The sequence below is a fragment of the Arvicanthis niloticus genome, chromosome 2 (assembly GCF_011762505.2).
Source record: "Arvicanthis niloticus isolate mArvNil1 chromosome 2, mArvNil1.pat.X, whole genome shotgun sequence".
In the NCBI taxonomy this organism is placed as follows: domain Eukaryota; kingdom Metazoa; phylum Chordata; class Mammalia; order Rodentia; family Muridae; genus Arvicanthis; species Arvicanthis niloticus.
The window spans coordinates 111,010,383-111,036,945 of NC_047659.1; the positions used below are offsets into that span (position 1 = coordinate 111,010,383).

The window sequence follows — 26,563 nt, forward strand, 5'->3', positions numbered from 1 at the left end:
CAGAGACGACAGCTGTTGTAAAACCTCTGGGCTTTATGTGCATGTACATAATGTACATGTATATATATACACATAAGAACATGCACATATATGTAATACACACACATATACACACACACACACACACACACACACACACAGACTGACCGAGATTTTTATCTTAATTCCACACAATTTTAAAGGTGAATTGGGAAGTATAATATGTTTATACCCTTTTGCTGGTTGTAATTTAAATATATTTAGTTCCAAGAAGGTAAAAATTCTCAGTGTTGGCAATAATGAGGATCAATGTTGTTATTAAGCACTTATTGAGAAAGCAATGATGGGACCTTACTATTACTATTGGCTATTCCTCACTGTATGACAAAGATTATTTGCATTCTTCAGTCTGGGAAATGAGGCACCGAGAGAACCAGTGTGGTACATGAGGTTATACAGTGCCTGGATGCCAAAACCAAGATCCATGGCCATACTTGTCTACTCTGAACTTTTCATCATCCCCTAATGCCATATGTCTGCTTGTGACCAGCCATGTCTTACTGTGTGTTATGATAATGGTGTATCAAATTTTTATTATAAGTATTCAGAGAGGTTGTGAGCCCTATTCTGCATCTTTAATGGCCTTGAGATATGCTAATTAGTATGGTTGGATGGTAACATACTGAAAATAAATTCAAAAATCATTTGCATTTCCAAACAGAAGTAAGTGAAGATGTCAAATAAATCATGTATTGACACTGACATGAAGTCCTTGTCATGTTCTCCTCCTTTTCCTGCTGGGCTCTATTTAGTGAGAACCTGAAGATCCTGGATCCATCTTGATAGCCGTGTAAATGCTCTGGGAATTATAAACCCAACAGAAAACACCATGCTGGGAATGAAAATGGTGACCCCAAGAGTTCTGGCACCAAAGCAAAGGCTCATTTCATAAGAGAAAGATAACTACTCAGTTCCAGGTAACTAGGGCACTCAGCTAAATCCATACATGCAGATTGCCTGGCTTTTCTCTTACCTTTCTGTAACTTTTAACAGTTCTATTGGCAAGATAGTCACAGATTATAATTTACCCAGTCTTGTAAGAAACTGTAAATAAATTCATTTTGGCACTTGAGGTATCTTTCTTTCTAATACTGATGAGTAGTCAGACCCAGAGCCCAGCTCGTGATCAGTCACAACGTCCAACTTAAATCTACTTAATCTGTCCTGTTCTGAGCAAGCTCCTGGAGGTAAGAGGGGTTGGCAAGAGGAACACTTACCACAAAATTGATTTCTAAGGACAGAAAATTCAGTAAGGCTGATGTCAGGGTGCTGATTAAAACAATGACAAACCCTCTGCCACCATGGCAGCAGACAAATGTGTGGCATATCTTGGAATACGGAAACCACTGAGAACAATAAAGGAGAAAGGACAGCCAGCAGATGGCTGCAACACTGATATTTTTTATATCCTTTCCCATCCCGTTGTGACTCTGTAGAACTTAAAGTGTATGGAAAAGTCTATTTTATATACACCTTTGCGAAATCCTAGTTCTTCTACATCTTGTTTAATTCCCCAGTTAACCTTACATGGGTGGAAATCATCTGCTCTATCAGGTGGCATCCTGACTATAAGAAAATGTGGTGTTCACTTTTGGGATAATTTACACTATACCCATTTGTAATTGATACTGTTTCTTCACAATGCAATATGTGAAAGAAAGAGGAGAGGGACAGTGGCAACGGAGAGAAGGTAAAGGAGGGAAGAAGAAAGGGCAAGGGAACAAGGAAGAGAAGAGGAGCGGAGGGTGAGGAAAGTGTTAGCTTAAAAAAAGATGCCATCTCGCCTAAGTGTTCCAAAGCGAGCCAACAACTATTAGGTTGTAGTTTTGGTTTGTTTGCTCGTGTGTTTACTGAAGTACATTCTTTGCATCAGTTCCACAAAATATGCTCGCTACAACTTCTGATTACAAAGCCATGTAAAACATAACTGGTTTCCGGCAAACAATCTGAACATCACAAGTGAAATATGTATTAATGGCTTTGTGGGAAAATATGGTAACACACCGTAATGCCCTGCATACAGTAATATCACATTGTATTGTGGAATCATGAGCTTCAGTTTTATTTTAGGTATTTTATATTGTGAATGTAAAGACAGAGAGCATGTTCAGACAATTCCTTAATGATCCAGTAGACGTATCATCCCAGAATGTCTAACAGTTTTCACATGTAGCTCAGCTGAGCGTCTATGAGATTTGATTGTTCTGAATTAAAGGAGTTCATTTAAACACATTATTGTTTTCCATGACCTTTAAAGGGACAAGTCATTCCAGTCATCATGGCCTAGAAAGGGGGGAGCTGTGATCAAATAAGCTTCTTAGTAATGAGACTTTCAAGAAATTTGGAAGCCAGGCTCATTGTATTGCCTAGGCTGGCCTCAAATTCATAATTCTCCTCTCTTGATGTGTGTACTGCTGGGATTAGAGATATGTATTGTCGCTGCTAGATTTCACAATATATAAGGTAAAAACCTAAAAGCTGACCTTTAATAAACCCCACTGCTCTTACAGAATGAAACCTGTAGTTTGTAACATGGCATAAAGAATGTATATTGTAGCCCCTGCCTGTGACGTTAGCTTCTGGGCTAGCCCAGTCTGTCCAGCATGCTCTACCAGCTAAAATGCTGATGCTCCTTCCCCTGTTCTTTCTTTTCATTGCTGTTGTCAGGCTGCCTCTTTTAAAGATACATTTTCTTATTTATAAATTGAAAATAATTTTTTAAAAAATTTTAGTACAATGTATTCTGATTATGGCTTCCCTTCCCCCAATTCTTCCCAGATTCTCCCTACTTTCCCATCCACCCAAATCCATCCTTTTTCTTTCTCTTTCACTAAGAAACAAACAAGTATCTAAAAGATAATAATAAAATCAAAGAAACCAGAACAGGATAAAACAAATAGAGGAGAAACAACCCACGAAGAAGCTTAGTAAACATATACTTAATGCAGAAACACAAACAGACACACTCAGGGACATCCCATAAGAACACAAAACTGGAAGCCATAATATAAATGCAAAGGACCAGCAAGGGGGGGGGGGGGGGGAAGGAGCCCTGGAAAAGCATTATGAGGCAAAGAGCCTCCAAACTGTTATTGAGTTAATTTTGTATTGGCCATTGACTGCTGGCATGGGGCCTGCACTTATGAGTGATTTGTATACCCAGTAACCTATTTTCTTATTTGCAAGCAGTTATCAGTTGGGAGACAGCACCAGAGTTAGGGATGTGGGCTTGTGTCCACTTCCCCTCTCAGCACTGGAAGGCCTTCAGATGTTGACCTGTGCAGGCCCTGTGTGTCTTTCACCTTGCCACTTAATCTCACTCATGGATTATTGCAAAGGACAGAAAACAGATACTGGTCATTGGGTCAGGCTTGGCACTCTTCTCTCTCCAATCACAATGGAAGAAGAAACAGCGATGTGGTTGCCTTTGGGTAAATACTCTGAGTTACTTAATTATAGTCCCCGTTAACCCTGTGAGGTAGGCATATGCAGGATATAATGGAAGCATGACTTGCTAATGTTTCAGTGCCATTTCCTCTTCCAGTCCCTGCCTTGCTGCCCACACCCACACTTACCACTTGATGGATTTTTACCTAATAGTATTCATTAAACTCTCATGTTGGTGTCTTCTTACAAAGAGCTGTGAGATACAGTTGTGGCTGACAGATTAAAAAGAGAGACCCATTACCCAGTGAGATGAAAGAATATGTGAGAGCATTATGCACACCGCCAACTCATCCCTGGTAGTTTCAGACTGAAAGTAGAAGAGAGACAAATTCAGAGGTTTATTATGTCACTCACAAGGAGCTTGGGTGTGAGGCTTTCCATGTTCAGCAAATGCAGCTGTCTGAAGAATCAGCAGAGATGATCAGATGATCACCTCTCCCCTTCCCTACCTCTCTCAGTGTATGCACTTTGCCTCCAGACATCATGCTCCAGATATTGGTGACCACAATTCCAAGTTCATCTCATCGCACAGCAGTTTTAAGCACTAGGGCGGCTTCTTGCTTGTTCCACACTGCCTTCTTATTTTCTGCCCATCAGTAAACCTGTTTCCATATTTTGTGAAGAAAATTCTCAGCAGAAGTCCACATTTATGTCATCTTTCTCATAATGAGAACTCTGCTATGTCACTGTTGAATTTTTCGATCATTGCTTCCTTGGACAGATTTGGCAATAGCTTTGTAAATGGTGTTGACATAATTGCTACAATAATGAAAACCTGCTGGAGTTTTTTTTCATTTTCCCCTTAGGCATAGTCAGTCTCTCCCTCCCATACCCCCAGATAGAGCATTGTAAGTATGTGAGTGTATATTCACATGTTAAACAGACAACTATCATATTTTTAAAAATGCCGTTTGGGAGGAAAAGGGCGAAGGCCTTGTTTTTTGTTCTTTTTAAAGAATAAAAGAATTTTCAAAAGCTTTCCATAAATGCCTTATTATGTACGTAAGCTATGACTGTATCTTCTGGTCCTTCTTGAGTAGTCAGTAAAAGTGGGATTCCAATGCAGTCCCTAATACTAATCAAGGTTTATTTAATTGGGTCTAAGGGCTGTATTTCCCTTAGGCATATAGCCATTCAACAGTTGAATGTAATTAGGAATAGAGTAAAGGAAGAAAAAGCTAGTATATGTATTTTTATTAACTCTGGTACCTACTGTACTAATATGGAAATGTGAGTTCTCATTTTTAATATTTTGACAGTACAAAGTACAGGGTAATGACCAGAAGAATTGGTTTTTCAGGTAGATTTCATGCAAATCAGATGTAAGTTAATTTTCAAAAAGTCAAAATTGTTCCTCCTTACTAACCTTAGTAACACTTTTAGTGTTTATCATATATGTGTGTGTATATGTGTGTGTGTATGTATGTATGTGTGTATGTATGTGTGTATGTGTGTGTATGTGTGTATGTATATGTGTATGTATGTGTGTATGTATATGTGTATATATGTGTGTATGTATGTGTATATTTATGTGTGTATGTATGTGTGTGTATGTGTGTGTATGTGTGTATGTATGTGTGTATGTATATATCATATATGTGTGTATGTGTGTATGTATGTATGTATGTATGTATAGAAGATTGTCATCTTGGATTTGATGACCAGCCTCTCAGAGCACTCATCACTGGAGAACACTGACCTTCACTCTCTGAGCATATATTCATTGCAATTGTAACTCTGCTTCTAGAAGTGGGTCTTCTGAGATTTCCCCAATACACGCTGGAATGCCAACTGCTAGTGTCATTGTGCAGGTCTTGCCTAGGTGATTATGTTGTTAACATTTTATAGGTACAAATTTTCCCCATATATAAATGATATGATCTCACAGGTGGTGTTTTGTTCACTGGCTCTTTTTTCATCCTCTTTTCTGTGACACTCCCTGAGCCTTGGGTGTAGTGGTTGTGTTGTAAATGTTTCAGATTGGGGTTGGGTGCTCTAGGTGGGCTGCTCTCAGAATTTTGACCAGTTGTGAATTTTTATAATGACGTCCATCTGCTGTAAAACAAAGCTTCTTTGATGAAGGGTGGAAGGTATCCCTATTGATATAAGGGTAGGTATTTAGAATGCAGTTAGCAATTACACTGTTTTAGGAAAGTGCTAATAGTAGGTTCTCTTCAGGCTCCATGAGCTAAGCAGCCATGGGGAATTGGCTAGGTTTACAAGACCAGGCACTGAACTTCCTTAAGCTCAATTAGATTGCTGTTGACTGCTTCCAAGATAGAAAAGCCATTGATGCACACAAGGACATATCTTTGCATGTTGGTCATTGTGGTTTGTAAGCTTTATAGCTAGTTAGGACTATTGATTGTTTTTCTTCCTTGGCAGCTTGCATAGCCTCTTGGACACTATGAGATCAAATCCCCAGGGACAAGGCTTCCAGGCCAGTTTCAGATTAATTCTTCTAAGCCCTGTGTTCAAAGTGCCTTTAGTGGCAAGTTCTTATCTTCAAGTGCTGGAAGGCAAACAAGGCCAATTGTTATAGTCTACTTCATTGTTTTAGGAGTATCTTGGACTGTTTTGACCAACAACTGTGGGTGAAATGTCAGATATCTTGCACTGGTATTTTTGTTAGGTAGTCTCTGGCCTTGATGGGGAGGGTATTATTACCTTAAGTTAACTTCACTTATTTATTTGTGTACATACATACCCTTATATATTATAAATATTATTTAAGTAGATATAAAATAATGTTTCCCTATTGATTTTTAAATAGGGAAACATTATTTTATATCTACTTAAATTCCTTTCCCCTCTGCTTGTATGAGGGTACTCACCTACCCCCGCCCCCTCTACACACACACACACTCCTGCCTCACTGCCCTAGCATTCCACTATGCCAGGGCATCAAGTCTTCACAGGACCAAGCCCCCCCCCCCCCCCCATTGATGCCAGATAAGGCCATCCTCTGCTACATATGCAGCTGGAGCCATGGGTCCCTTCATGTGTATTCTTTGGTTCATGGTTTAGTCCCTGGAGTTCTGGGGGGTCTGGTTGGTTTATATTGTTGTTCTTCCTATGGGGTTACAAACAACTAGAAGTTCTTCTAACCTCTCCTCCAATGTCATCTTTTCCTTTCTTGGTTTCTGTGATTACTCTAGTTTGTATAAGCCCATCAAAACATTAGGACTAGAATTCACAAAAAGAACATATGCTTTTGTCTTTCTAGGTCAGCTAACTACTCAATATAATATTTTTAAGTTCCAGCCATTTGCCTTATAATTTTACTTTTCTTTACAGGTGGATAGTACTCTATTGAATAGATGTCCTGTTTTTCATCATTTATTCATCAGTTTAAAGATATTTAGTTCCATCTCTAAGCTATTGTGAATAGACTAGAAGTGACCATAGTTAAGCAAGTAGTAAGTATGTGTAGAGTAGGATGTTGAGTCGTTTAGACATATGTCCAGGAACAGTAGAGCTTGCGCATAAGATAGGTCTGCTTTTGGAGTCTGAGAGTTTTCTACATCAATTTCTTGAGTGGCTGTACCAGTTCACAGTGAGCAAACTGAATGAGTTCTCATTTCCCCACGCCCTTGCCAGCATCTGTTGTCAGTTGTTTTTCTGATAGTAGCTACTTGGACACTATAAGTAGCTATTGTGCCATTTGGTTTTTGACTCCTTGATTTTGAAGTTCCTTCTATATTTTGAATATTAATTCTCTGTTAGATGAATATCTGGCAATGATTATCTCCCAATTGCAGGCTTTCTTTCCTCTTGATTGTTTTCTTGCTCTACAGAATGAGGTCCCATTTGTTATTTGTAAGCCTTAATTCTTAGGCAAATGAAGTCTTATTCAGGAAGTTTTTCCCTACACCTCAGTTCTCTTCTAACCGTTTTTAGTGTTCAGGTTTACATGGAGATACTTGTCACATTTGGAGTTGATTTTTGTGCATCAGTGATAGGTGGTGTCTGTCTTTGACGCTACAATGAGTTTCTTGTAGGTAGTGAAAAGACAGATATTCTTTCTAAATCCATTCAACTAACCTGTGTATTTGTGTGTGGAATTGGAGTAGTATTTAAAGTTACTGTTGAAAGTTGCATGTTGATTGCTGCCTCTGTCCCCGCTGTCTGTTTTCTTCATCTAATTTTGTGTTTCAATCAATATAGCCTCATTTTTTCTTTCTATAGCCTTTTGGCTATATGTATTCCACTCTTTAGTCTAAAGTATTGTTTCCTGTATTCTCTATCAGGATAATATAGCGGGCATGAATTCTTTAGCCTGTTTATGTCATGAAAACTTTTTCTTTCTCCTTCTGCTATGGCAGATAGCTTTGCTGAGTACAGCAGTCTGAATTGGTGTCTATGACATTTTAGAACTTGAAATACATTGCTGCAGGATATTCTGTTTCTTATAGTTTCTTTTGAAAAAAATAACTGTTCAGTCAGTTCAGTATAATTCTGTGTCCATATAGGTATGTCTTGCCTTAGTTTGGGGAAATTTCCTTCTGTAATCCTGTTGAAGATCTGGTCTCTGCCATTCAACTGGGATTCTTTTTCTTCTTTTATGCCTATAACTCAAACATTTGGTATTTATATAGTGCCCCACAGTTCCTGCCTGTTCCTGTCTTATGTTTTTAACTTTTTCATATTTTTTGCTTGTGTGGTCCAATCCTTCGACTTTATTTTCAATTTCTCATAGTCTATATTCTATTTGATCTGTTCTACTTTTAGAATTTGCCCTAACAGGCTTTCTAATTGGTTTTTTGAGTTTTTAAATTCCATCATTACTTCTGTGGGAGTTCTCATCAATACTTTTATCTCTTTACTTAGTTCAGTTTTCAAATCCTGAATTGTCTTCAATGTTTGATTAAACTATGTGTGTTTTCTTGGCTATGACTCAGGCATCTTTTGCTAATCTGTTTAAGTGCACTGAGCTGTTTGATCCTGTCTTCTTTAAATTTGAATTCTATGATGACATTTATGATCATTACTTAACATTTTTGTGTAATGAGTTTCATCTAGCTAATTTCCATTGGAGAATATTTCTATAGGACTTGTGTTTTTTTAGGGTGGTGTACTGTCTTGTCTTTTCATTGTGTTTGATGCAGAAATCTAAGAATGTGGCCTCTTTTTACTGTTTCAGTGTCTGATGTGAGATTCTAGACTGCTTCTATTAAGTAGAAATTTTCTTTCATTGTTGTTTCTTAAGCTTGTTTGATTTCAGATTGGGTATGAGGAATTGATAGTTCAATCCTTAAGATATTCAATGCTGATTTGGTTTTGAGAATGGGAATGGTTACAAAGGGACTTCAAACCGTGTTACCCAAGCTATGTCTAGGAGTTTAGGCATAGTGTGGATGGGCTGGAATCTTGGGCACTCACCAGGCTAGGGTGGCATGTATGCTTTGTTTTTAAGCCTAGGATTCAGCATTAAGAATGATGTGAGGGACTCACCCAGTTGGCTGGAATGGCACACAAACATGTAGCCTGGGCAAGACCTGGAAGTCGGATATAGTTCAGGCAAGCTAGGGTGCGTATACAATACCAGACCCATGCATAAAATGTATGACGTTGACTAAGGCTGGTTATGCACAGATGGACTAGTATAACAATGTTGTTTCTCCTCCTCCTCCTCCTCCTCCTCCTCCTCCTCCTCCTCCTCCTCCTCCTCCTCCTTCTTTTCAGTTAGAGTACATTGCCTTAGAAATAGATCCTAGGGCATGAGTTTAGTGTAAGTGGTTATTTTAGAAGGTTGAAGAAGAGGGCGAGTAACATGATATAGACAGATAACATGATAGAAAGAAGGCAGGTTGTGGTGGACAACAGAAGGTAACTGCCATGTGGATGCTCTGAGAAATGGTACCAGAGTATCTCACAGTTATCCCTCCTGAGCAATAAGGAAGCTAGGGTTCTGTATCCCAACTTTATTGGTCTTCTATTGAAATATTTAGGAAAGATGTTATGACTTTTTGCAGCTCCAGAGGATGTAGAGAAACAGACATGGGAAAGTAGAAGCACTAATGAACCGAAAAGGCTGAAGAGATAGGAAGACGACTCTGCATTTATAAAATAGTATAAAGAACAGAAATGACTCAAATCTTGATAAAAGTTTGCCCTCTAGAGAGCAAGGAGTACTTCCATTTTTTTCATCTTATATTAAATGAACTGAGGTTTGTGTATGTATCATATCAAATTACTTCATTCACATGGTTTATATATTCAGATATTCTGACAAAAGAAGATTGATTTACTAGCTCTAAAAATAAATGGTTATATGTGCAGGATTTGTTTTGGTTCCTACTTAGGGCAGTTTAAAGACTTAAGCCTTTCGATTAAAGCATCAGCACTGTCGGTGGGGTATATTTTGACATTATGGAGTTGGCGTCACTACACTATCATTCTACCTTCCAAGACAATTAGCACTGAAATATATTTTATCTTCATTCTATATGAGTGTTTAATTTGTTCACATATACCTTGTCTAACATAACAAATCCATTATTAGATCTAAGAGTCAGTGTTAAAATGAGCAGGCTGCCTACCATTTAACTTCTATACAGATTGTGTAACATTCCTCAGGACTAGACTGGTTAGCACAGTAGCAAGGACAGCTGCTATGAATAGACAATCACTGTGTCCACTCGCTGAGCACACATAGGTTTGCCACTAATGTACTGATATTTTGTCACTACTTTTTCTATTATTTTCTCAAGAAGACAAGTAAACAGCTTGAAAAGGCTCTAGAAACAATTTTGTTTTGTATTTGTGGGAGAAAGTAAAAGTAGAAAAGATAAAAGAATGTATTAGCAATTTATGTGTAGGGAGTTGAATGGTGCTCCCACCCCACCCTCACAACAATGAAAATCCTATTTGTGTGCCCTAATTGCTGGAACTTGTTGTGGTGGCCATATTTAGAGAAAGGGTCTTCGTGAGTATAATTAAACTTAGCAAGATAAGATTATTCTGCATTTATCATGGGCCTAAAATCAGAGGCAGGCTTATAATTAATGGACATAAGAGAAATCGAGAGGATATTTGAAACAGAGACAGAAAAGAGAACTGGTGAAGACAGAAACAGATCAGAGCTGTGCTTCCTTAAGCCAAGGAATGTCTGGGCTGCTGGGAAAGAGAGAGAGTTGGAAAGGAATCTTCTCTGTTGCTCTCTAAGGGGCAGAGCCCAGCTGATTCTCTCTGCCTTTGGACCTCTGGCCCCTAGAATATAAAAGTAAATTTATATAGTTTTAAGCCACCAAGCTAACAGTAATTTGTTATTGGAAGCACTGAGAATCAATATAGCAGGTATTTATATTGTGGGAGCAAGGGCAATGAAGGTAATGGCTTTATTGCTTGCAGTTGTGCAAGTTAGCAAATGCCCCATCTGTGATTATCACAGCCAAATGGTAAGGTGAATGACTCCTAGCTGTTGAGGAACATGCCGGACTATAGCAATTAGAACTTCAGGACCTTGGGCACAGAGCTACACAGAGGCCCATTGCTGTTAGGGAAATGGGGGCGAGGGGGGGCGACTGTCTCAAGCCTCTGAGGAAGTTATTTCCCCACTCCATGTTTCTTTCTCTAAATCTTCTTTTATGAAAGCCAGGTTTTAGGTTTCTCATTCATTGACCAAACCCAACGATGAAGTGTGGACATTTAGGGGTGGTGTGTCTGTCTGTGTGTGTGTTTTCTATACATTAATTAATCTATTTAAACAATAAACCATTGTTTAGAACATTCTAGAGGAATAATTTTTGTTGTGTTTATTATTCCAAAAGACAGTAGTATAATAACATTAAGATACAGCTTTCTGTCAAGCATAGCTTTGATACTTTGTGCACATAACAATTCTGTTACAACTAATTTCCTTCTGTGTGAAATTTAAAGATAAGAGTTGTGCAATATTAAGAATCATTTTTACTGAGGTGGTGGTACCTTGCTGATTTTTCAACCTTCTATGAAGGTCCAGTGTATTAATATTTAATAATATTGAACTAAATCTGTATGTGGCAATGGCTTGGTATCAAGCTCCTGTACAAGACTCAGCAGATCAGCCCAACTTGGAATAGAGTCACTCTTGTTGGGTACCATATAACCAAACTGGACTTTAACACAGGCTAGTTTTGCAACTGTTCACAGGGGCCTTCCATTTGAACAGACACAATAAGGAAGTCCTCAAACCTTCTGAGCCAAGGAACCATGAAGTGATTTATCTAATTTTCATTCCTTGTTTTTACTTTCTTAAGTACATTTCTGCCTGTTAAGCTGAGAATCAACACAATTATGAATCAACACAATTCTCCCCTTAGAACTCAATTTATTAAATTGGTTTCTGACAGTTTTAACAATCACATAGCCACATCATTTGTGATCCTATATTTTTTTAGAGCACTTCATGATTATTGACATTATCACAAAATGCATGACTGCTCGCTTGGAAGAGCAGGCATTGAATCTTCTGAACTTGGAAATGAAGAGAATGGAAATGTGAGAAAAATAACAAAGGTTCATCAGAGTGCTGGACATGCTATGTTTTCCTGAACATGTTATGGTGTGAAGATCTCCTCTGTATCTTCCGCAGTAGCATGTGGCTTAAGCTTCTCATATTCTGCTGGGCACCTCATTAATGAAAACGGTCACTTTCTTTGCAGATGTCTTCACTGGGAGCACTGGTCAATTCATATTTTGTTTTAGTAAGAGTTAAAACTTTCTGCGGGTCCTTCCTGTGTGTGGATGTTCATCCTTTTGGATATAACTTAACTTTTTCACACTGAAAGTTGAGCTAATGGCAGCCGTCTTTCACTTCTCAAGTTGCCCAGTGAACTCAAGGAACCAGTCTGGTGCTCTCTTTCCTTCACTTTTCCTAACAGAGATAGTGTTATTATAACATGTGTCATTGACTTGCAAACAAATGGCAGGTGAAAAGCTTGGAAGATATAATCTCTTCTCCTCTTTAAAGAAAAAAGAAATCCAAATTATCAATTTGTTATCGTGCTTTTTTTCATGATGACTTGGAGATCCAGCTTTAAAATCCTCTTCAGTTCCATAGTGCCTGCACTGGGATGTTAGAGCACCACTTTGGTCTGAAGAGTGATGCCAGCCTCTTGAAATGACTGAGCAACATGGGGATCTATTGCAGAGACCAGGGGAAGGACGGGGACAACCCTCCAGAACTTGTATATTAGAATTTTTGTTTGGGTTAAGTGTCATTTCAGGTACAGAAACCTTTATGAATTATAGGATTTCAGATATTCAAATAAATACATTTATTTTTTGATATATTATATTTTAATCCATTCTTTTTTCACCAATTAATTTAAAAGTGGACTTATATACGGAAAGTAATTTTCTCTACTTAGTACTTGATATTTTTGATATTTTGTTTAGCTGGGAACTCGTTGAGTATATTTGTCAAACAAGAATTCATTTAAGAGTTTAAGGCCAGCCTCGGCTTTATGAAACCATATGTATGTATGTATGTATGTATGTATGTCTAATTGGACATGAACTACCACTCCTAACAAAAAAAGACATCTTCAATTGACAACCACTTACAAAGAAAAAATATTTTCATCCCATGAAATCTTATTAGGTATATAAAACAGACTTAGGTTGGGATCCATGCCCAGCAGCAGATGGCCAACTCAGTGGTATTTTTTTTGACTTTTTGTATTGCTTCTTTTTGTCTTACTAGTCTTTTTGTTGTATATTGTAGTTTCCAATTTTGTGTTTTTATGGGTTTGATTTTTGGTTTCGTGTGTGTGTGTGTTTCTTATGGTTTTCTTTCTTTCTTTTTTAAAAGAATTCTGGTTTGTTTGTTTGTTTGCCTGTGTGTGTTCTAAAGAGAAAGAATGAAATGACGTGAAGTTGGGTGTTTGGGAAAATGGAGATCATCTGGGAAAATTGGGGGACAGGAAACCAAGATCAGAATATAGCTTACAGAAGTTTTTCTCAATTAAACACACAGACACACACACACAGACAGACACAGACACAGACACAGACACAGACACAGACACACACACAGACACACACACACAGACACACACACACACACACACACACACACGGGAGACAGAAAGAGAGAGAAAGAGAGAGAGAGAGAGAGAGAGAGAGAGAGAGAGAGAGAGAGAGAGAGAGATTAATAAGTAGGATATGAAGCCAGCCTGGTCACACAATGAATGTTGGGCTAGTCAGAGGCTTTTTAACAACCTGTTTCAAAAAACCTCAAAGATAACGCCAGTAAGGTAACGGAGCCATGATTGGCTCCATGTGAGCCAGCAAAGGAGAAAGAGTGAGAAAAAGAAAATCAAACTCATTCTAAAGAGATAAGCAAGAACTTTGCAAACCTATGAAGGAATTCACCCAGAAAGATGAAAGGAATAAAGATGTGGGGTAAAGAAGGAAGCCGCACAGCTGCAGCACAGGGAGGAGGAAAAAGCATCTTCCAAAAAGGAGGTCTGACAAGAGGCTTTCCCTTGGCACAGACCCACGTCCCTCAGCACCCTCAAATCTAGCTGTGGGCCTTGGTGAGACAATGGTTTTTCTGGTCCGCATTAGACAGGAAGTCCATGCTGTCACTCTATTACGACTTACAGGGCAACAGCAGCACCGAGATACCATAAGCTAAGCCTCCCTGCTGGAGTGATGTTTAAGAATCATTTACAGATTGGTGGCCTCAGGTAGGCCTGCCACAGCACTAGTGTGAGGGAAGGCCCAGTGAAGTAGCAGAGGGGGGCTCTGGGCTGAACACTGACAAGCTGAGGAGCACACATGGCTGAAGCTGATTAAGGAGAGAGAGAGAGAGAAAAGAGAGAGAGAGAGAGAGAGAGAGAGAGAGAGAGAGAGAGAGAGAGACCCACATTATGGTCTGGAACAGATCATATCCACTGACAGTAAACATGGCACTTGACAGCTCTGAGCCTGAGGCTGGTGGATAGATCAAATGTGGGCACCATGTCTGTGCTCATTGCTGTAGGTCCTGAGAACTCTTGAGTCCCGGGAGTGCACATGATATTCTCAGCTCCATCAAGTGAATCACCCTCGGGAGGCCATGAAAGTATGAAAGAGATTCTGATTTCTCCCCATAGCCATCTTGGCATTGCGGTTGCTTCTCATATCCCAACCTTGCTGGCAGATATCCCTAATTGAAGCAGCCATTCCAGTGGGTGTAGTCTGGGGAGTCTCAGGAGGTTGAGCGAGCCTGCCAAGCCCACAGAAAGCTAAGTGGCCAGCAGAGCCTCCTGCTATGCAAAGAAGGGAGGCTACTAATGTTGAAGACCGCCCTACCAGACACCACACACTTGTGCCATACAGACTCTGCGAAGGCTTTAGCTACAGGAAAGAGTCAACAAGGTAAATGCAGTCCCCAAATTCCATGCATGTACTAGGCAGAGTGCGATGGTTGAGGTCCCAGGGAGAAGTCATGGTGCTTTATCGTTTTTACCTTTTTCCCCTGATGCCTTCCCATACATGTTAGGATTTTTACTGTATTTTACTATATTTTCACCTTTTCAAATGTTATTTGTTATCACCCTCACATATTCTTCTAATCTTCTTCACACAGCCTTCCTACTTTTGGCAACATTCATTCTTTTATCTAGTTGGATTTCCTTTGTTGCCTCTTCTGTTCCTGTCACTCTTTACACACACTAGTATTTTGACTTTACACTGTTGGGATTTTTTTTTCTTTAATTTTTTTAAATATATGTTTTTAAACTTCTTTGTTATCTAGTTTTGGTCTCGAGTTTGTTCCTTATTAAGAAATCCACCCCCTTTTCTCATCTCTCATCTGTTGCTCTTCTTTTCTTTCTTTCTTTTCTTTCTTTCTTTCTTTCTTTCTTTCTTTCTTTCTTTCTTTTTGTTTGTTTTTTCAAGACAGGGCTTCTCTGTGTAGCCCTGGCTGTCCTGGAACTCACTCTGTAGACCAGGCTGGCCTCCAACTCAGAAATCTGCCTACCTCTGCCTCCCAAGTATTGGGATTAAAGGCATGCGCCACCACTGCCTGGCTCTTTCTTCTTTCTCTTCCCAACATTCTTCTCCTCTCCATTCTTTCTGTTTTTATTTAACCTGCTCCTCTTCTATTTTCCCCCTTCCAGAAGGGCCATCCAAAGCAACACATACACAAGTCAACACAGAAAAACAAGAACGTGATAAAGAAAGGTAATATCACTCCTGCAAAAGGTCATGACTCAACGATTGATTTAAGAAAATACTGAAATAGGTGAATTCAAAATGAAGATTGCATTCCTAGTAAAAATTATCAGTGACCTGAAAGACTTACAAATAAGCCCCTGAGCTCCATCTGATCAGAAAGATGGAAAAAGAAGTCTCCTGGGGTTTGTTGAGTGCTTTTTACTTAGTGTGTAAGTGAAGGAAATTATCCTCTCTAAGGGAACTACTTCATTGCTTTGCAGAGTTGAACAAACCCCCAAGATCCTTCAGAGTGAAGGTGAGGTAATTATTTCCTTTCTTCGATTAGGCATCCATAGGAAGGTTGCCTCCTGATTCTAGAAGTCCTGCCAAGGACTTGTGCATTGCTTTCAGTGGATTGTTTGGCTGTGAAGATTAATAAGCATTCGTAAAGCCAGACTGTGGTGGCGCATCCCTTTAATCTCATTACTTGGGAGGCAGAGGCAAGCAGATCTCTGAGTTCGAGGCCAGCCTGAGTTCCAGGACAGCCAAGGTTACAAAAAGAAACTCTGTTTCAAAAAACAACCAAAACCAAATAAATCAACCAACCAACAAAGCAAACAACAAAAAGTAAAGACAAAAACAAAACAAAACCCAAAACATCAATGCATAGCAAATACTAGAGTCTTAAGTAGTGAAACCTGAGCAGTGGGAAGGAAGAGTTGATTACCCATCAGGCTGTTCTCCAGGATATTCCAAAGCTGTTGGGCTTTTACCCAAACCCAGAGTTTCTTTGTGTTGGGTAGCTAAGACCAGGTAGATAAATGATTTTGTACTGGTAAGATTATATACAACAAATAGCCTTTATTATAGTATAATCCGAAAGGATATTCTGGAGTTAAATTGAATTAATTAATTCAATTAATTAATTGAGTTAAATGAAGCTCATTATATATATAATTATATGTATAATTAATATATATATTAATTATATATATAATTAATAAATTAATTAATTAATTGAGTTAAATGAAGCTCATTACTTTTGCAGTTATATCTTTATATATTAAATGTATTGCTATCTTCCTCTTTGCTTATGGTGTTTATGAGTGCCTTTGGCCTGATGGAAGAAGGCTTCCTAATTATCAAAGGGAAACACTTAACGCTTGACAAAATAAAAACCAGGGAATGACAACACTTCAAAGTAAAATCTTTTGAACACTTGTCCTGGGGAGAAATCCTATAATATTTCCCAGGATAATCATGGAGAATTCCCCCTGCTCCATGACTCCCATCAACATGTACATGTGCACCAAGTCCTTTGGTGATTGCTGTTCTATACAAAACAGTTCTCTGGTACTAGTGTTATTACTTAAAACATGCTTACCATTAACATCACTGGAGTTTAACCAACCAGGGTTTTTAATCTTTTGTGTCTCAAGTGGAGGGTTTCAATTGATAAGGGAAAAAATGTATCACATGAGCAGAAAGAAACTGGGCTGAATTTCATACTAGAGGAAGAAGAAAAAGTGTCGAGTGAGGATGGAAATCTAGAGTAACTTTGTGATCACTGCGGCATATTTTCATCATAGAGAAAGCTCATATTTAAAAATGAGTACTTAAGTGGTTAAACACATGCATCTTTAACAACAAAATAACAATTTGGACATTGCTCAAATTGAAATTTAACAGTACTGAAACACGAAAATCAACCTTGACGTGTGCGCATGTATGTGCAATGCGTGCCCATGAATGATTTGTCTCATCACCTGTGCTGTTCCGCTTTTGACTGAAGGCTGATATTGTTAGAGAACAGCTATATTTTGTAAAAATCTCGTCGGGAACATTCAAATTGGCAAATGACTCAGTGCCCATCTGCAGTAAATCAAGATGTACATCTGACTAGGTTGGTGTTGTGTGCCAGTGCCTGCCTCAACATGTTCAGTTTCTGGGTGAATTCTGTCAAAATTGCCAATCAGATAGCAATTAATTTCACAGGCATTTTATATACCTTTCTTGTGGAAAGTATTTATTGTGTACTATAGGTCTAGTTGTTAAGGGTCTTGGTATTCTCAAGGCCATGATTTTCTCTTTTAGTTCCCTTGAAACAGAAGCTTTCTCCTTTGACTCCCCTCCTCTATTTTATGTATTTTCATTCATTTGTAGATCAATTATCAGGATGCTGATGCCTTAGTATAGTCTGTCCCATGTGAGGGAGCCTCTGTGACCACTATGTCCATGGTCTGGCATGGTGAGTTGATATAACAATCAAGTTTGGATTCTTCGCAAACAAAATCCTGATATAATAATGATGGAGATGAGAATTTATTTGATGACTAATTTCAGTAAAATGGAAAGGGGAAAAGTCAGTTGAGGCATGCCATCCTTCTCTCAAAAAGATATTTAAAATTTTTTAATTTATTTGAGGAGACATGTGTATGCCAAAGAACATGTATGGAGGTCAGAGGATACCTTTATAGGAGTTGGTTCTTTCCTTAGACCTTGTGGAGCTTCAGGAGTCAAATAACAGGCGGTCAGGCTTGATGACAATTGCCTTTGGCTACTAAGCCATTTGAAAGAGCTATTTTAAAGGACAAGGGTTCCTGAAATGAAGTCTTGTTAGAGATCTTACATAAAATGGCTCTTGAACTGGCCACCCGTGGGACAGGGAATCTGAACCCTTACTCAAAGAAATCAGCTTTCAGTGGTTACTGCCTGCCTCTGGAGTGTGAAAAACAAAACAAAGCAAAACAAGCCAAACCTCTTTCCTTTCCACCGTTTCTTGAAAGTGTGCCGAGTAGTTAGAGGTGTGTGGTTGTGTGGGCATGTGGCATGATGTTGCTGTCAGAATTCACAGCCTTGATTCCTACAGGTGAACTCAAGTGGGACAAGAAAATACAGAGCAAGCCACTAGAAGGGCCCATTCTACCTGATGTGGAACTTGGGACACATTTACTGTATGGTGTCTCCTGTGTTCTCTAGCTTATCCACTTCTGTCCAATGAAAAGTTGGAAATGTCAGCTGTGTCTTATCCCGCTAATTTCATAGCATAATGTGATAGTAGGCAATTCACAAAATTAGCTCATTTTGAACAATTTTTCTCACAATGTTGACATAGCTGGAAATATGATCCTTTCAGAAATATGATCGGGATGCTAACTAGGTCTCTATTGTCCGATCGTTTATCTTTTTATTCTTAGGGGAAATTTTGCAAGTAGTCAGCATGGCTTTGAAAGTATTACCTGATGAATTTACAGACTGCTATCAGGAGTGTTGTGTTTTATTGAGTCTTCCCATATGTCTTACACCTTTAAAACCATCTTTTATAAATAGCCAGAATAACCATGTGTATCATAATTATTATTTATTATGAATACATCAAGAAACTAAGAACAGTTACTTGTTCAAGCTCTCAAGCTTAGTAAGGGTGGAACTCAGTGTGTGTGAGATGTTCAGAGTCCCTGACAACTGCCCCTCCTATTCCCTAAGACTGGGAGTCAGAGACTGAAATATGAGCAAAAGGTGTCAAGTATTTCTCCTAAATCCTCTTACTTTATCCTTGTATTTAATACCTTCTTCATGCCCTATCCAAAATTATATTCTAAATACAGAACCCAGAACAAAATGCCACCTCTCCTTAAAACCCTCTAATGGAGTCCCTCTTTTGTGTAAAATCCATGCTTGGTTTACTCAACTATAGAATGTCGATTTTTTTTATCCCTTTCTTACCCCTCTATCCACAACTTTCAGGGCCAATTACTTGGCCATCTTTCTGTTTTAGGTGCCCCTCACCCCACCCCAGCTGTTACTTACCCCCTGATATGACAGCTTACTTCCTTTCTCCTTGCACGTGTACCTTGTTAGTCCCTTGTTACCATGCAGCTTTCATGTCTGTAGGTTCTCTACACTAAAGCCTGTGTAGTTCTGCCCTTTCTGCCACTTCAGTTTTCTTATCCCAGCACCTCTTTGTGCCTTCTTCATAAAGTGTATGAGAACAAGAAACCTTATCTCCTCTATCTTTGAGATTACATGAGTATCTGTCTTGCCACAGTCGTAGACTGTAAAAGACTCGTTCCTTATTTCATGGCTGTGGCCCTAGGGCCTTGAACTTCTGACACTCAACAACTGCTAGTAAATAGTTGATGGATTGATGGATAAATATAAGAATGCGTAGGTGAATGAAAAATTGCTTACAAATGAAATGATCTTTTCTTAACTTAGACAAAATTTATAATTTTGAAATTAAGGCATTTGTGTGATTATTCAAATTTGCCTCAGGTTCATAGTCTGTAATATTTTTAGTCAAGAATATTCCTCTTTAAAGAAACCTTACATTTTTCTTTTACTGAGGGGAAGAAAAAGTAGAGATAAAGGTTTTCAGAGAAAAATGTGTGCATTCACAGGTTGGCATCCTTCTTAGCTTTTCTGAGTTTAAGTACTAAGTCACAGAGCCTTAGAGATGCCCTCTTCTTGCTTGATGCCCGAGCATAGGGGAATGCTAGGGTGGTGAGGTGGGAGTGGGTAGGTGGGAGAATACCCTCTTAGAAGCAGGGGTGTGGGATAGGAGGTTTGCAGAGGGGAAACTGGGAAGGGGAATAACATTCGAAATGTAAATAAATAAAATAACCAATAACAATTTAAAAAAAAAAAAAAAAAGACTGTCTTCTTTTCCCTGCACCTCCACGTGCTTCCTCCATGTAGGGGAAGATGGAGCGTGCAGGGAGGTGAAGGAGAGCTAGAGAAGTGAAGAAGCACCCTATGCAAATGTTTGACCCAGCATCAAGGAAGGTCACACACAGAGCTCCACAGCTCGCAATGGACACTCACAGAACTAGCTCACTTCCGACCAGGTAAATATGTGAGCATTCAAACCGCCGGAACATTCTACAAAATGCTCCAGTCGAGCAAAAGCTAGTCATGTCCAGTTTTCCCTAGTGAATCTATGCTTTGAAGTGATCAAGATATATTGAGCCTATTTCTAATAAAAATCTCCATTTTAGATAGAAGGCATTGTGAACTTAAACATTTTTCTTTCAGAGAATTTAAGAGCTTACGTTTTATTTTTGTACCAGACACAACAAGTTCTGGTAACAATGTGAGTTTGTGAGTTTCATTTTTTTTTTTTCCAGGCTGGTTGGAGGCATGTAGAAGCTATGCTTGGAGGAACGCCTTGGATAGACTCACAGCTGTGGCCAGTTTCTGGGCAGAATCAAATCTGCAGCATATATCAAGATCTAGGGCAATGGGTAGTTTGCAGGGTTTGTTTTGTTTGTTTGTTTGTTTGCCTGTCTTTCATATCTCACAGAGAATTAGGGTTTAGCTTAAATGATCTGTAATATTGTATGAATATTCACAGTCATCTTAGAAGACATTTTGCATAGTAGCACATCTATATTTTGTTATTTTCTGAGACCATTGTATACTCCTCAGAGTCCCAATCTACTGAGAATAAAATTCTAAATAAAACATGGTGGGGCCCCACCTGTATCCTGTGTTTGTCTGCATTCAAGGCGATTTCAAATTTGTCATGTCTCTGAACTCAGCTACATTTATTACCCCCAGATGGATTTTTACCACATGAGCAATTAATCTAATTGGAGACCACGGAGTGTTTATGTCAAGGCAAGAGGTGGTAGAATCGTCATCACGGTGTCTCTGCAGGCAGCGAACACATTTCACCGAGTACTCTAGCCTAACCCTTTGCTGCCCTTCCCTTTCTATTTTTATATTAAATAGAAGGAAATTCAGCCAGGCACTCAGAAAACGGGCGGTTTCTTTTTAAGATGTGGTCTATTTCTAATTTCCATACATTTCCTTCAAGTGCAATGGCCTTGGGAGCACAATTACTTTCAGTCTTGACAGGTGTAAAAAGGCAAATTCTGCCAGGCTCTGATTGAAATGTTACACTGACTTTTCTAGAACTGGCATGGTGGGTGACAAAGGACAGTACACGTTGCTGGGTCAGGTGAAGTTGTTGCCATAATCCCGTTTAACCTATTTTGAGCTCCTGTGTGAGAAAATCCCATGTCAAGGTGTATTAGCACTAGCTATCAGAACCCTTAAAAGACCTGGCAAAATACAGCTCTTTTAGGTTTTATAATCGCACTCTTCTTTTGGGGGGCTCCTGGACAGACAATTGAAATAATCTCTGAAGACCAGGCAGTATGCTCCTCTTTGCATTCTTCACACACATTGTAATTTCCTGGATGAAAATGGTCTACAGACTATCCATAATTAGTCCTGTGTTATTTGGCTAATTAATATATGTGGGCATGGGATGCCTTCTCTCATGTGATGAATGTGTTCCACAGAACATGACCTTTGAAAATTGAAAGTAATATTACATCTTAATTTTAGACTCAACACCAGAATAATAGGCATGTGGTAAATCTTGCTAGAGTTTCATATCACTAAGTCCTAAATAATGTGTTATGTTCTTCAGTTTGTGTGCATTCTCTGTGAGAATAGGTCATTTATTTCTATTTTTTTCATGTGTATATGTGTGGTGTTCATGTAGGTATTATGTTGGTTCGTGTGTGTGTGTGTGTGTGTGTTTCATGTCAAAAATGGTGATCAATCACCATCCACCTTTTAAAAGAAGAAGAAGAAGAAGAGGAAGAGGAAGAGGAAGGAGGAGGAGGAGGAGGAGGAGGAGGAGGAGGAGGAGGAGGAGGAGGAGGAGGAAGGAGGTTCTCTCAAACTAGGGACTTGATTCAAGCTTTGGCTAGTCTTGTTAGCCAGCTTGCTCTGGGGACTCCTCTCTGCTGTTCCTGGCTGGAATTATAGACAAGCCTCCATGCCTTAGGAATTAGTGTAGGTTGTGGAAGTCCCAAGTCCCAGGCCCAAATTCCAGTGCAGCAATTACTATAAATGATGAGCCATCTTCTCAGCGCTGAGACTATATATCCTGAAAGCACGGAAATATTATTTTGCAATGTTGACATATTTCTAAAGCATCTTAGGGTTTCTGCTGCTGTGATAAAACACCGCGGCCAATACAACTTGGGAAAGAAAGGGTTTATTTTGCTTACACATCTACATTGCTTTTCATCACTGAAATCAGGACAGGAACTCAAACAGGGCAGGAACCTGGAGGCTGATGCTGGTGCAGAGGCCATAGAGAGTGCTGCTTTCCTGCTTGTTCTGCACTGCTTCCTCAGCCTGCTTTCATGTAGAACCCAGGACCACCTGTCCAGGGGTGGCCTAACCCACAATGACACAGTTCCTTCCACATCAATTACTAATTAAGAAAATGCCCTACAGGCTTGTCTGCAGCCCAATTAATGGGAGCATTTTCTCAACTGAGGGTCCTTCCTCTCAGATGACTACCTTATGTCAAGTTGACAGAAAACTAGCCAGTACAGAGAATGTGATGTTAAACATTTTTCCATGCTACCTGGCAAGCTCTTTTGTGTAAATCTCTCTTCCGCAGGATATTCCTCAGACTTTTCCTTACCTGCTTTTACCTTGGGTTCAATGCCATCTTGCCAGGGATGTCTTATTTAGCCCGACTTACTTTTTTTTTTCATATATAATCACAAGGCATATTATGCACTTCATGTCTGTTTTTCTTGTATTCAATTCTATAAACTGGGTATTGATACTTACTTACAGTTACTTCTATAGATCAACACCTTGCACAATACATGTGTGTGTGTGTGTGTATGTATGTATGTATGCATGTAGTAAGTTCATCAACAGAAAGGCAAGTTGAAAGAGGTCTCTAATGCCACTCAAATTATCTGCCTTTTATTTTAAGGATGTGTATAAACATAATTCTATACAACTATGGATACCTGATTTTTGACAAAGAAAAAAAAAATATATATATATATACTGGAGAAAAGACAGTGTCTTCAACAAATGGATCTAATCATACTGGATAGCTTCATGTTAAATAGTAAAAATAGAGCCATCCATATCTATCATGTTACTTAAGGCTCAACTAAATGGATCAAAGACCTCAGCATAAGATAAGATACCACGATTCTTGTAAAGAGGAGGTGGGAAATAGGCTTGAATTCATTAACACAAGAAAGGATTTTCTGAACAGGACACTTACAGCACAAGTCTTAAACAAGTGAAAAAGACCCCATAAAACTAAAAAGCTTATGTGCAACAAACTCCATCACTCAAGAGAAGAAGCATCCTACAGAACTTAAATTTTTTTCATTGTTGTGTAGAATATGGTTGAGTCTTCAATTCTATTTTGTTATTCAATGTATTTATTTTATAACCGATAACATGCTGGTTTTATACTATAGGTCTGCTCTGCATCTTGAAAATATGGCTGCTGATATTTTCAATAGTTGTTTTCTTAATTAGAATTGTTTTAGATCTCTCTCTCTCTCTCTCTCTCTCTCTCTCTCTCTCTCTCTCTCTGTGTGTGTGTGTTTGTATGTGTGTAGGTGTAGGTTACATATGTCAAGAAATCAAAAATTTATTCTATTTTTATAGAATGTAGATATTTTCAATGTTCCTTATGCTCAGAATTTCCTAGGTATGTGTTGTAATGTCCCACTTTTCATCTCTAATTTTACTAATTTGAACCTTTCTCCATTTTAAAAATTTAATTTGGCTAAAGTTTTTCAACATTGTTTTTCTCAGAGAAACAACTGTTTACTTTATTGATTCCCTGTATTTTGCTTTTGTTCATTTCTATTTCATTGTTTTTAGCCGAGTTTAATCATTTCTTCCCATCTCATTTTGAGTATGGCTTTTTCTTGTTTTTCTACAGTTGAGTTATTAACATGGGTTTCTTTATTTTTTTAATGTAGGCACACATTAAAAAAATGAACAGATCTATGAACAGATCTCTTAAAATTACCTTCTTTGTGTCGCATAACTTTGGGCATGTTGTATTTTTATTTTCCTTTAGTTCTAAACATTTTAAAATTGCTTAAATTTGTTGTTATCATGAAGTTTTATTTTCTTCATGGATTGTGATTGATAGTTTTATTCATATGTGGTCTTTTAGAGCTTGCAGAACTCTGGACTTTTAGATGTCTAGCCCCTTTTGCATTTTAGAGTTTCCACTGAAGACTCGAGTGTTATTCTAACGTGCCTGCCTTTACATGTGACTTATGTGAGTTTCGATGTTCGAGGTGTTGCTTGGTACAGATCACTGGTCTCATCTTTGCTGGAGTCCATTCTTCTGTTGTTGCTGCCCAATCTGGGTTCTAGCCAAATGTGATGACTCTGGGGTCCTTGGGCCCCACCTTGGTGTGGAGAGTGTGGGGTCCTGGATAGTTAGCTATTCTATAGGTAGGTGGAGAGCCACAAAAGACTGGACATCGGCCAGAAGGAAAAGCTGAAGGAGACTTCCAGGGAGAACTAGGAGAATCCTGTGTCTTCCCCAAGAGGCCAGTTCCTGGTGAATGAGAGTAGGTTGCTAAGCAGGGCTCCTGTGGGCAGGCTGTAGCAGGACAAACTACATAGTTTCCAAACTTGTAATTCAAGTACTATTTTAGAAATTCAGTTACTTGGATGATCAACAGATAAAAAAATGACAATGGTAGGATCCATTGAACATACAGTTTCATGACTCTTTCAGTGTTGCTGTATAAATTAACATTGTTCATAATAGAACATTAAGAAAAGTCATCTACAATTCAGTTAAATTTTCATAAATGTCTAAATTTCTAAATGTTCAACAGTCTGGAGGTTTAGAGATTCTGGGTAGATGTTGTGGACTCTGGGGCCAGCTTAGGATTTTTGTGTGCCACCACCTCTTGTCTTTGGCTATCTTTGGCTCATTTCCTTCCTGTGTGTTCATACAGAAAACCACTGACATGTGATGGAAAATGCCTACTCAGACAGGATAACCTTTAGGCATCACGATATGCAGCCCTTCCTATTGTTACTGAGGTGGACTTGGATAAATTATTGTGTTAACAAAAGAAGCCTATATCTGTTTTATTTTAAATTTCTCTGTGGTTTTGGGAGTAAATGCAGAAAAAGTAGTTTATAGAAGTTCTTATTCTTTATTCTTTTCCTCAGAATTTCCTATAAGTCAATGACCTAGAAATGAAGACAAGTTTAGGTATTTACAACTATATACATTTATCGAAATGTAGAAAATAAACATTGAATATTTGTGATTTTTCACAAAATGGAAGCAAACTGTGAACACTTAATAACCATATACATGAGAAAATATTCAGGAAGAATTTTTTTTAATGTCTGAAAAAGTTGTCATCTACACTGATGGGAGATGATCAATAGCTAACCAAGAGAAAGAGTGTAGAAAACGTCAGTGGTGGAATGCAGGTGAGGGCACAATGCGTTGTGTTGTGAATCTTCCTGTGTTAGTGTATAAATTAATACTTTTTATAATACAACATTAGGGAAAATAATGTACAATTAACACGAGTGATTTTCATACCATTCCTAGTCTTTGAAATTTTTCTTTTTCAAATTAAATGTCAATTTTTAAATAATAAACTAATGAAACAGGAAATTACCACAAATCATATAGTCTACTTTCCTAAGATAGATTATAAGAGAGTCTTTTATGTTAAAATAACCAAGAATAATATAATAATTTGGAAATGTAATTATGGGATATTTTTATTCCTTTTTAGAAAAATGATCTCTTTTGTACTTTATTTTCTTCTTTCTTCTTATATCTATTTTCTCATGACCATCACCTCTCAAGAGAACCTTTTCTTGCTCCTTTAGCTTCCCTATCCTTTATCTGTTGTAGGTAAAGAATAAACTGATTTTAGCTGACATAATTCCATTTCATTGGGTGAAGCTGTTTAGGATTCAGTGTCTAATTCATGGACACTTTCATAAGTTATTGGCATTTTGGCATAATCCAAAGATGTTGTATTCTCTTCTGGACTTTTCAAATTAATAGAAATTATCATTTTGTAACAATAAATAGGTTGTAGGACTAGTAAAGTAACTTTCTTACAAATGTTTCAAATGCTGTCACAGTAGGCTCCAG

At 38.4% G+C, this 26,563-nt stretch overlaps 1 protein-coding gene across 14 annotated transcripts in view; it reads left to right on the plus strand.

Annotated features, from left to right (window-relative positions):
• Macrod2 (mono-ADP ribosylhydrolase 2) overlaps window positions 1-26,563 on the plus strand; it is a 1,857,339-nt gene that overhangs the window by 425,396 nt on the left and 1,405,380 nt on the right. The window contains exon 5 of one of the 14 annotated variants that reach the window (XM_076929861.1): window positions 20,742-21,006. The exons of the other annotated variants lie outside the window; for them this stretch is intronic. Coding sequence (XP_076785976.1) covers window positions 20,742-20,932 — 191 coding nt within the window. The 3' untranslated portion in view covers window positions 20,933-21,006. Of the gene's footprint in view, window positions 1-20,741; window positions 21,007-26,563 lie in introns of those variants that run through there. 14 annotated transcript variants of the gene reach the window in all.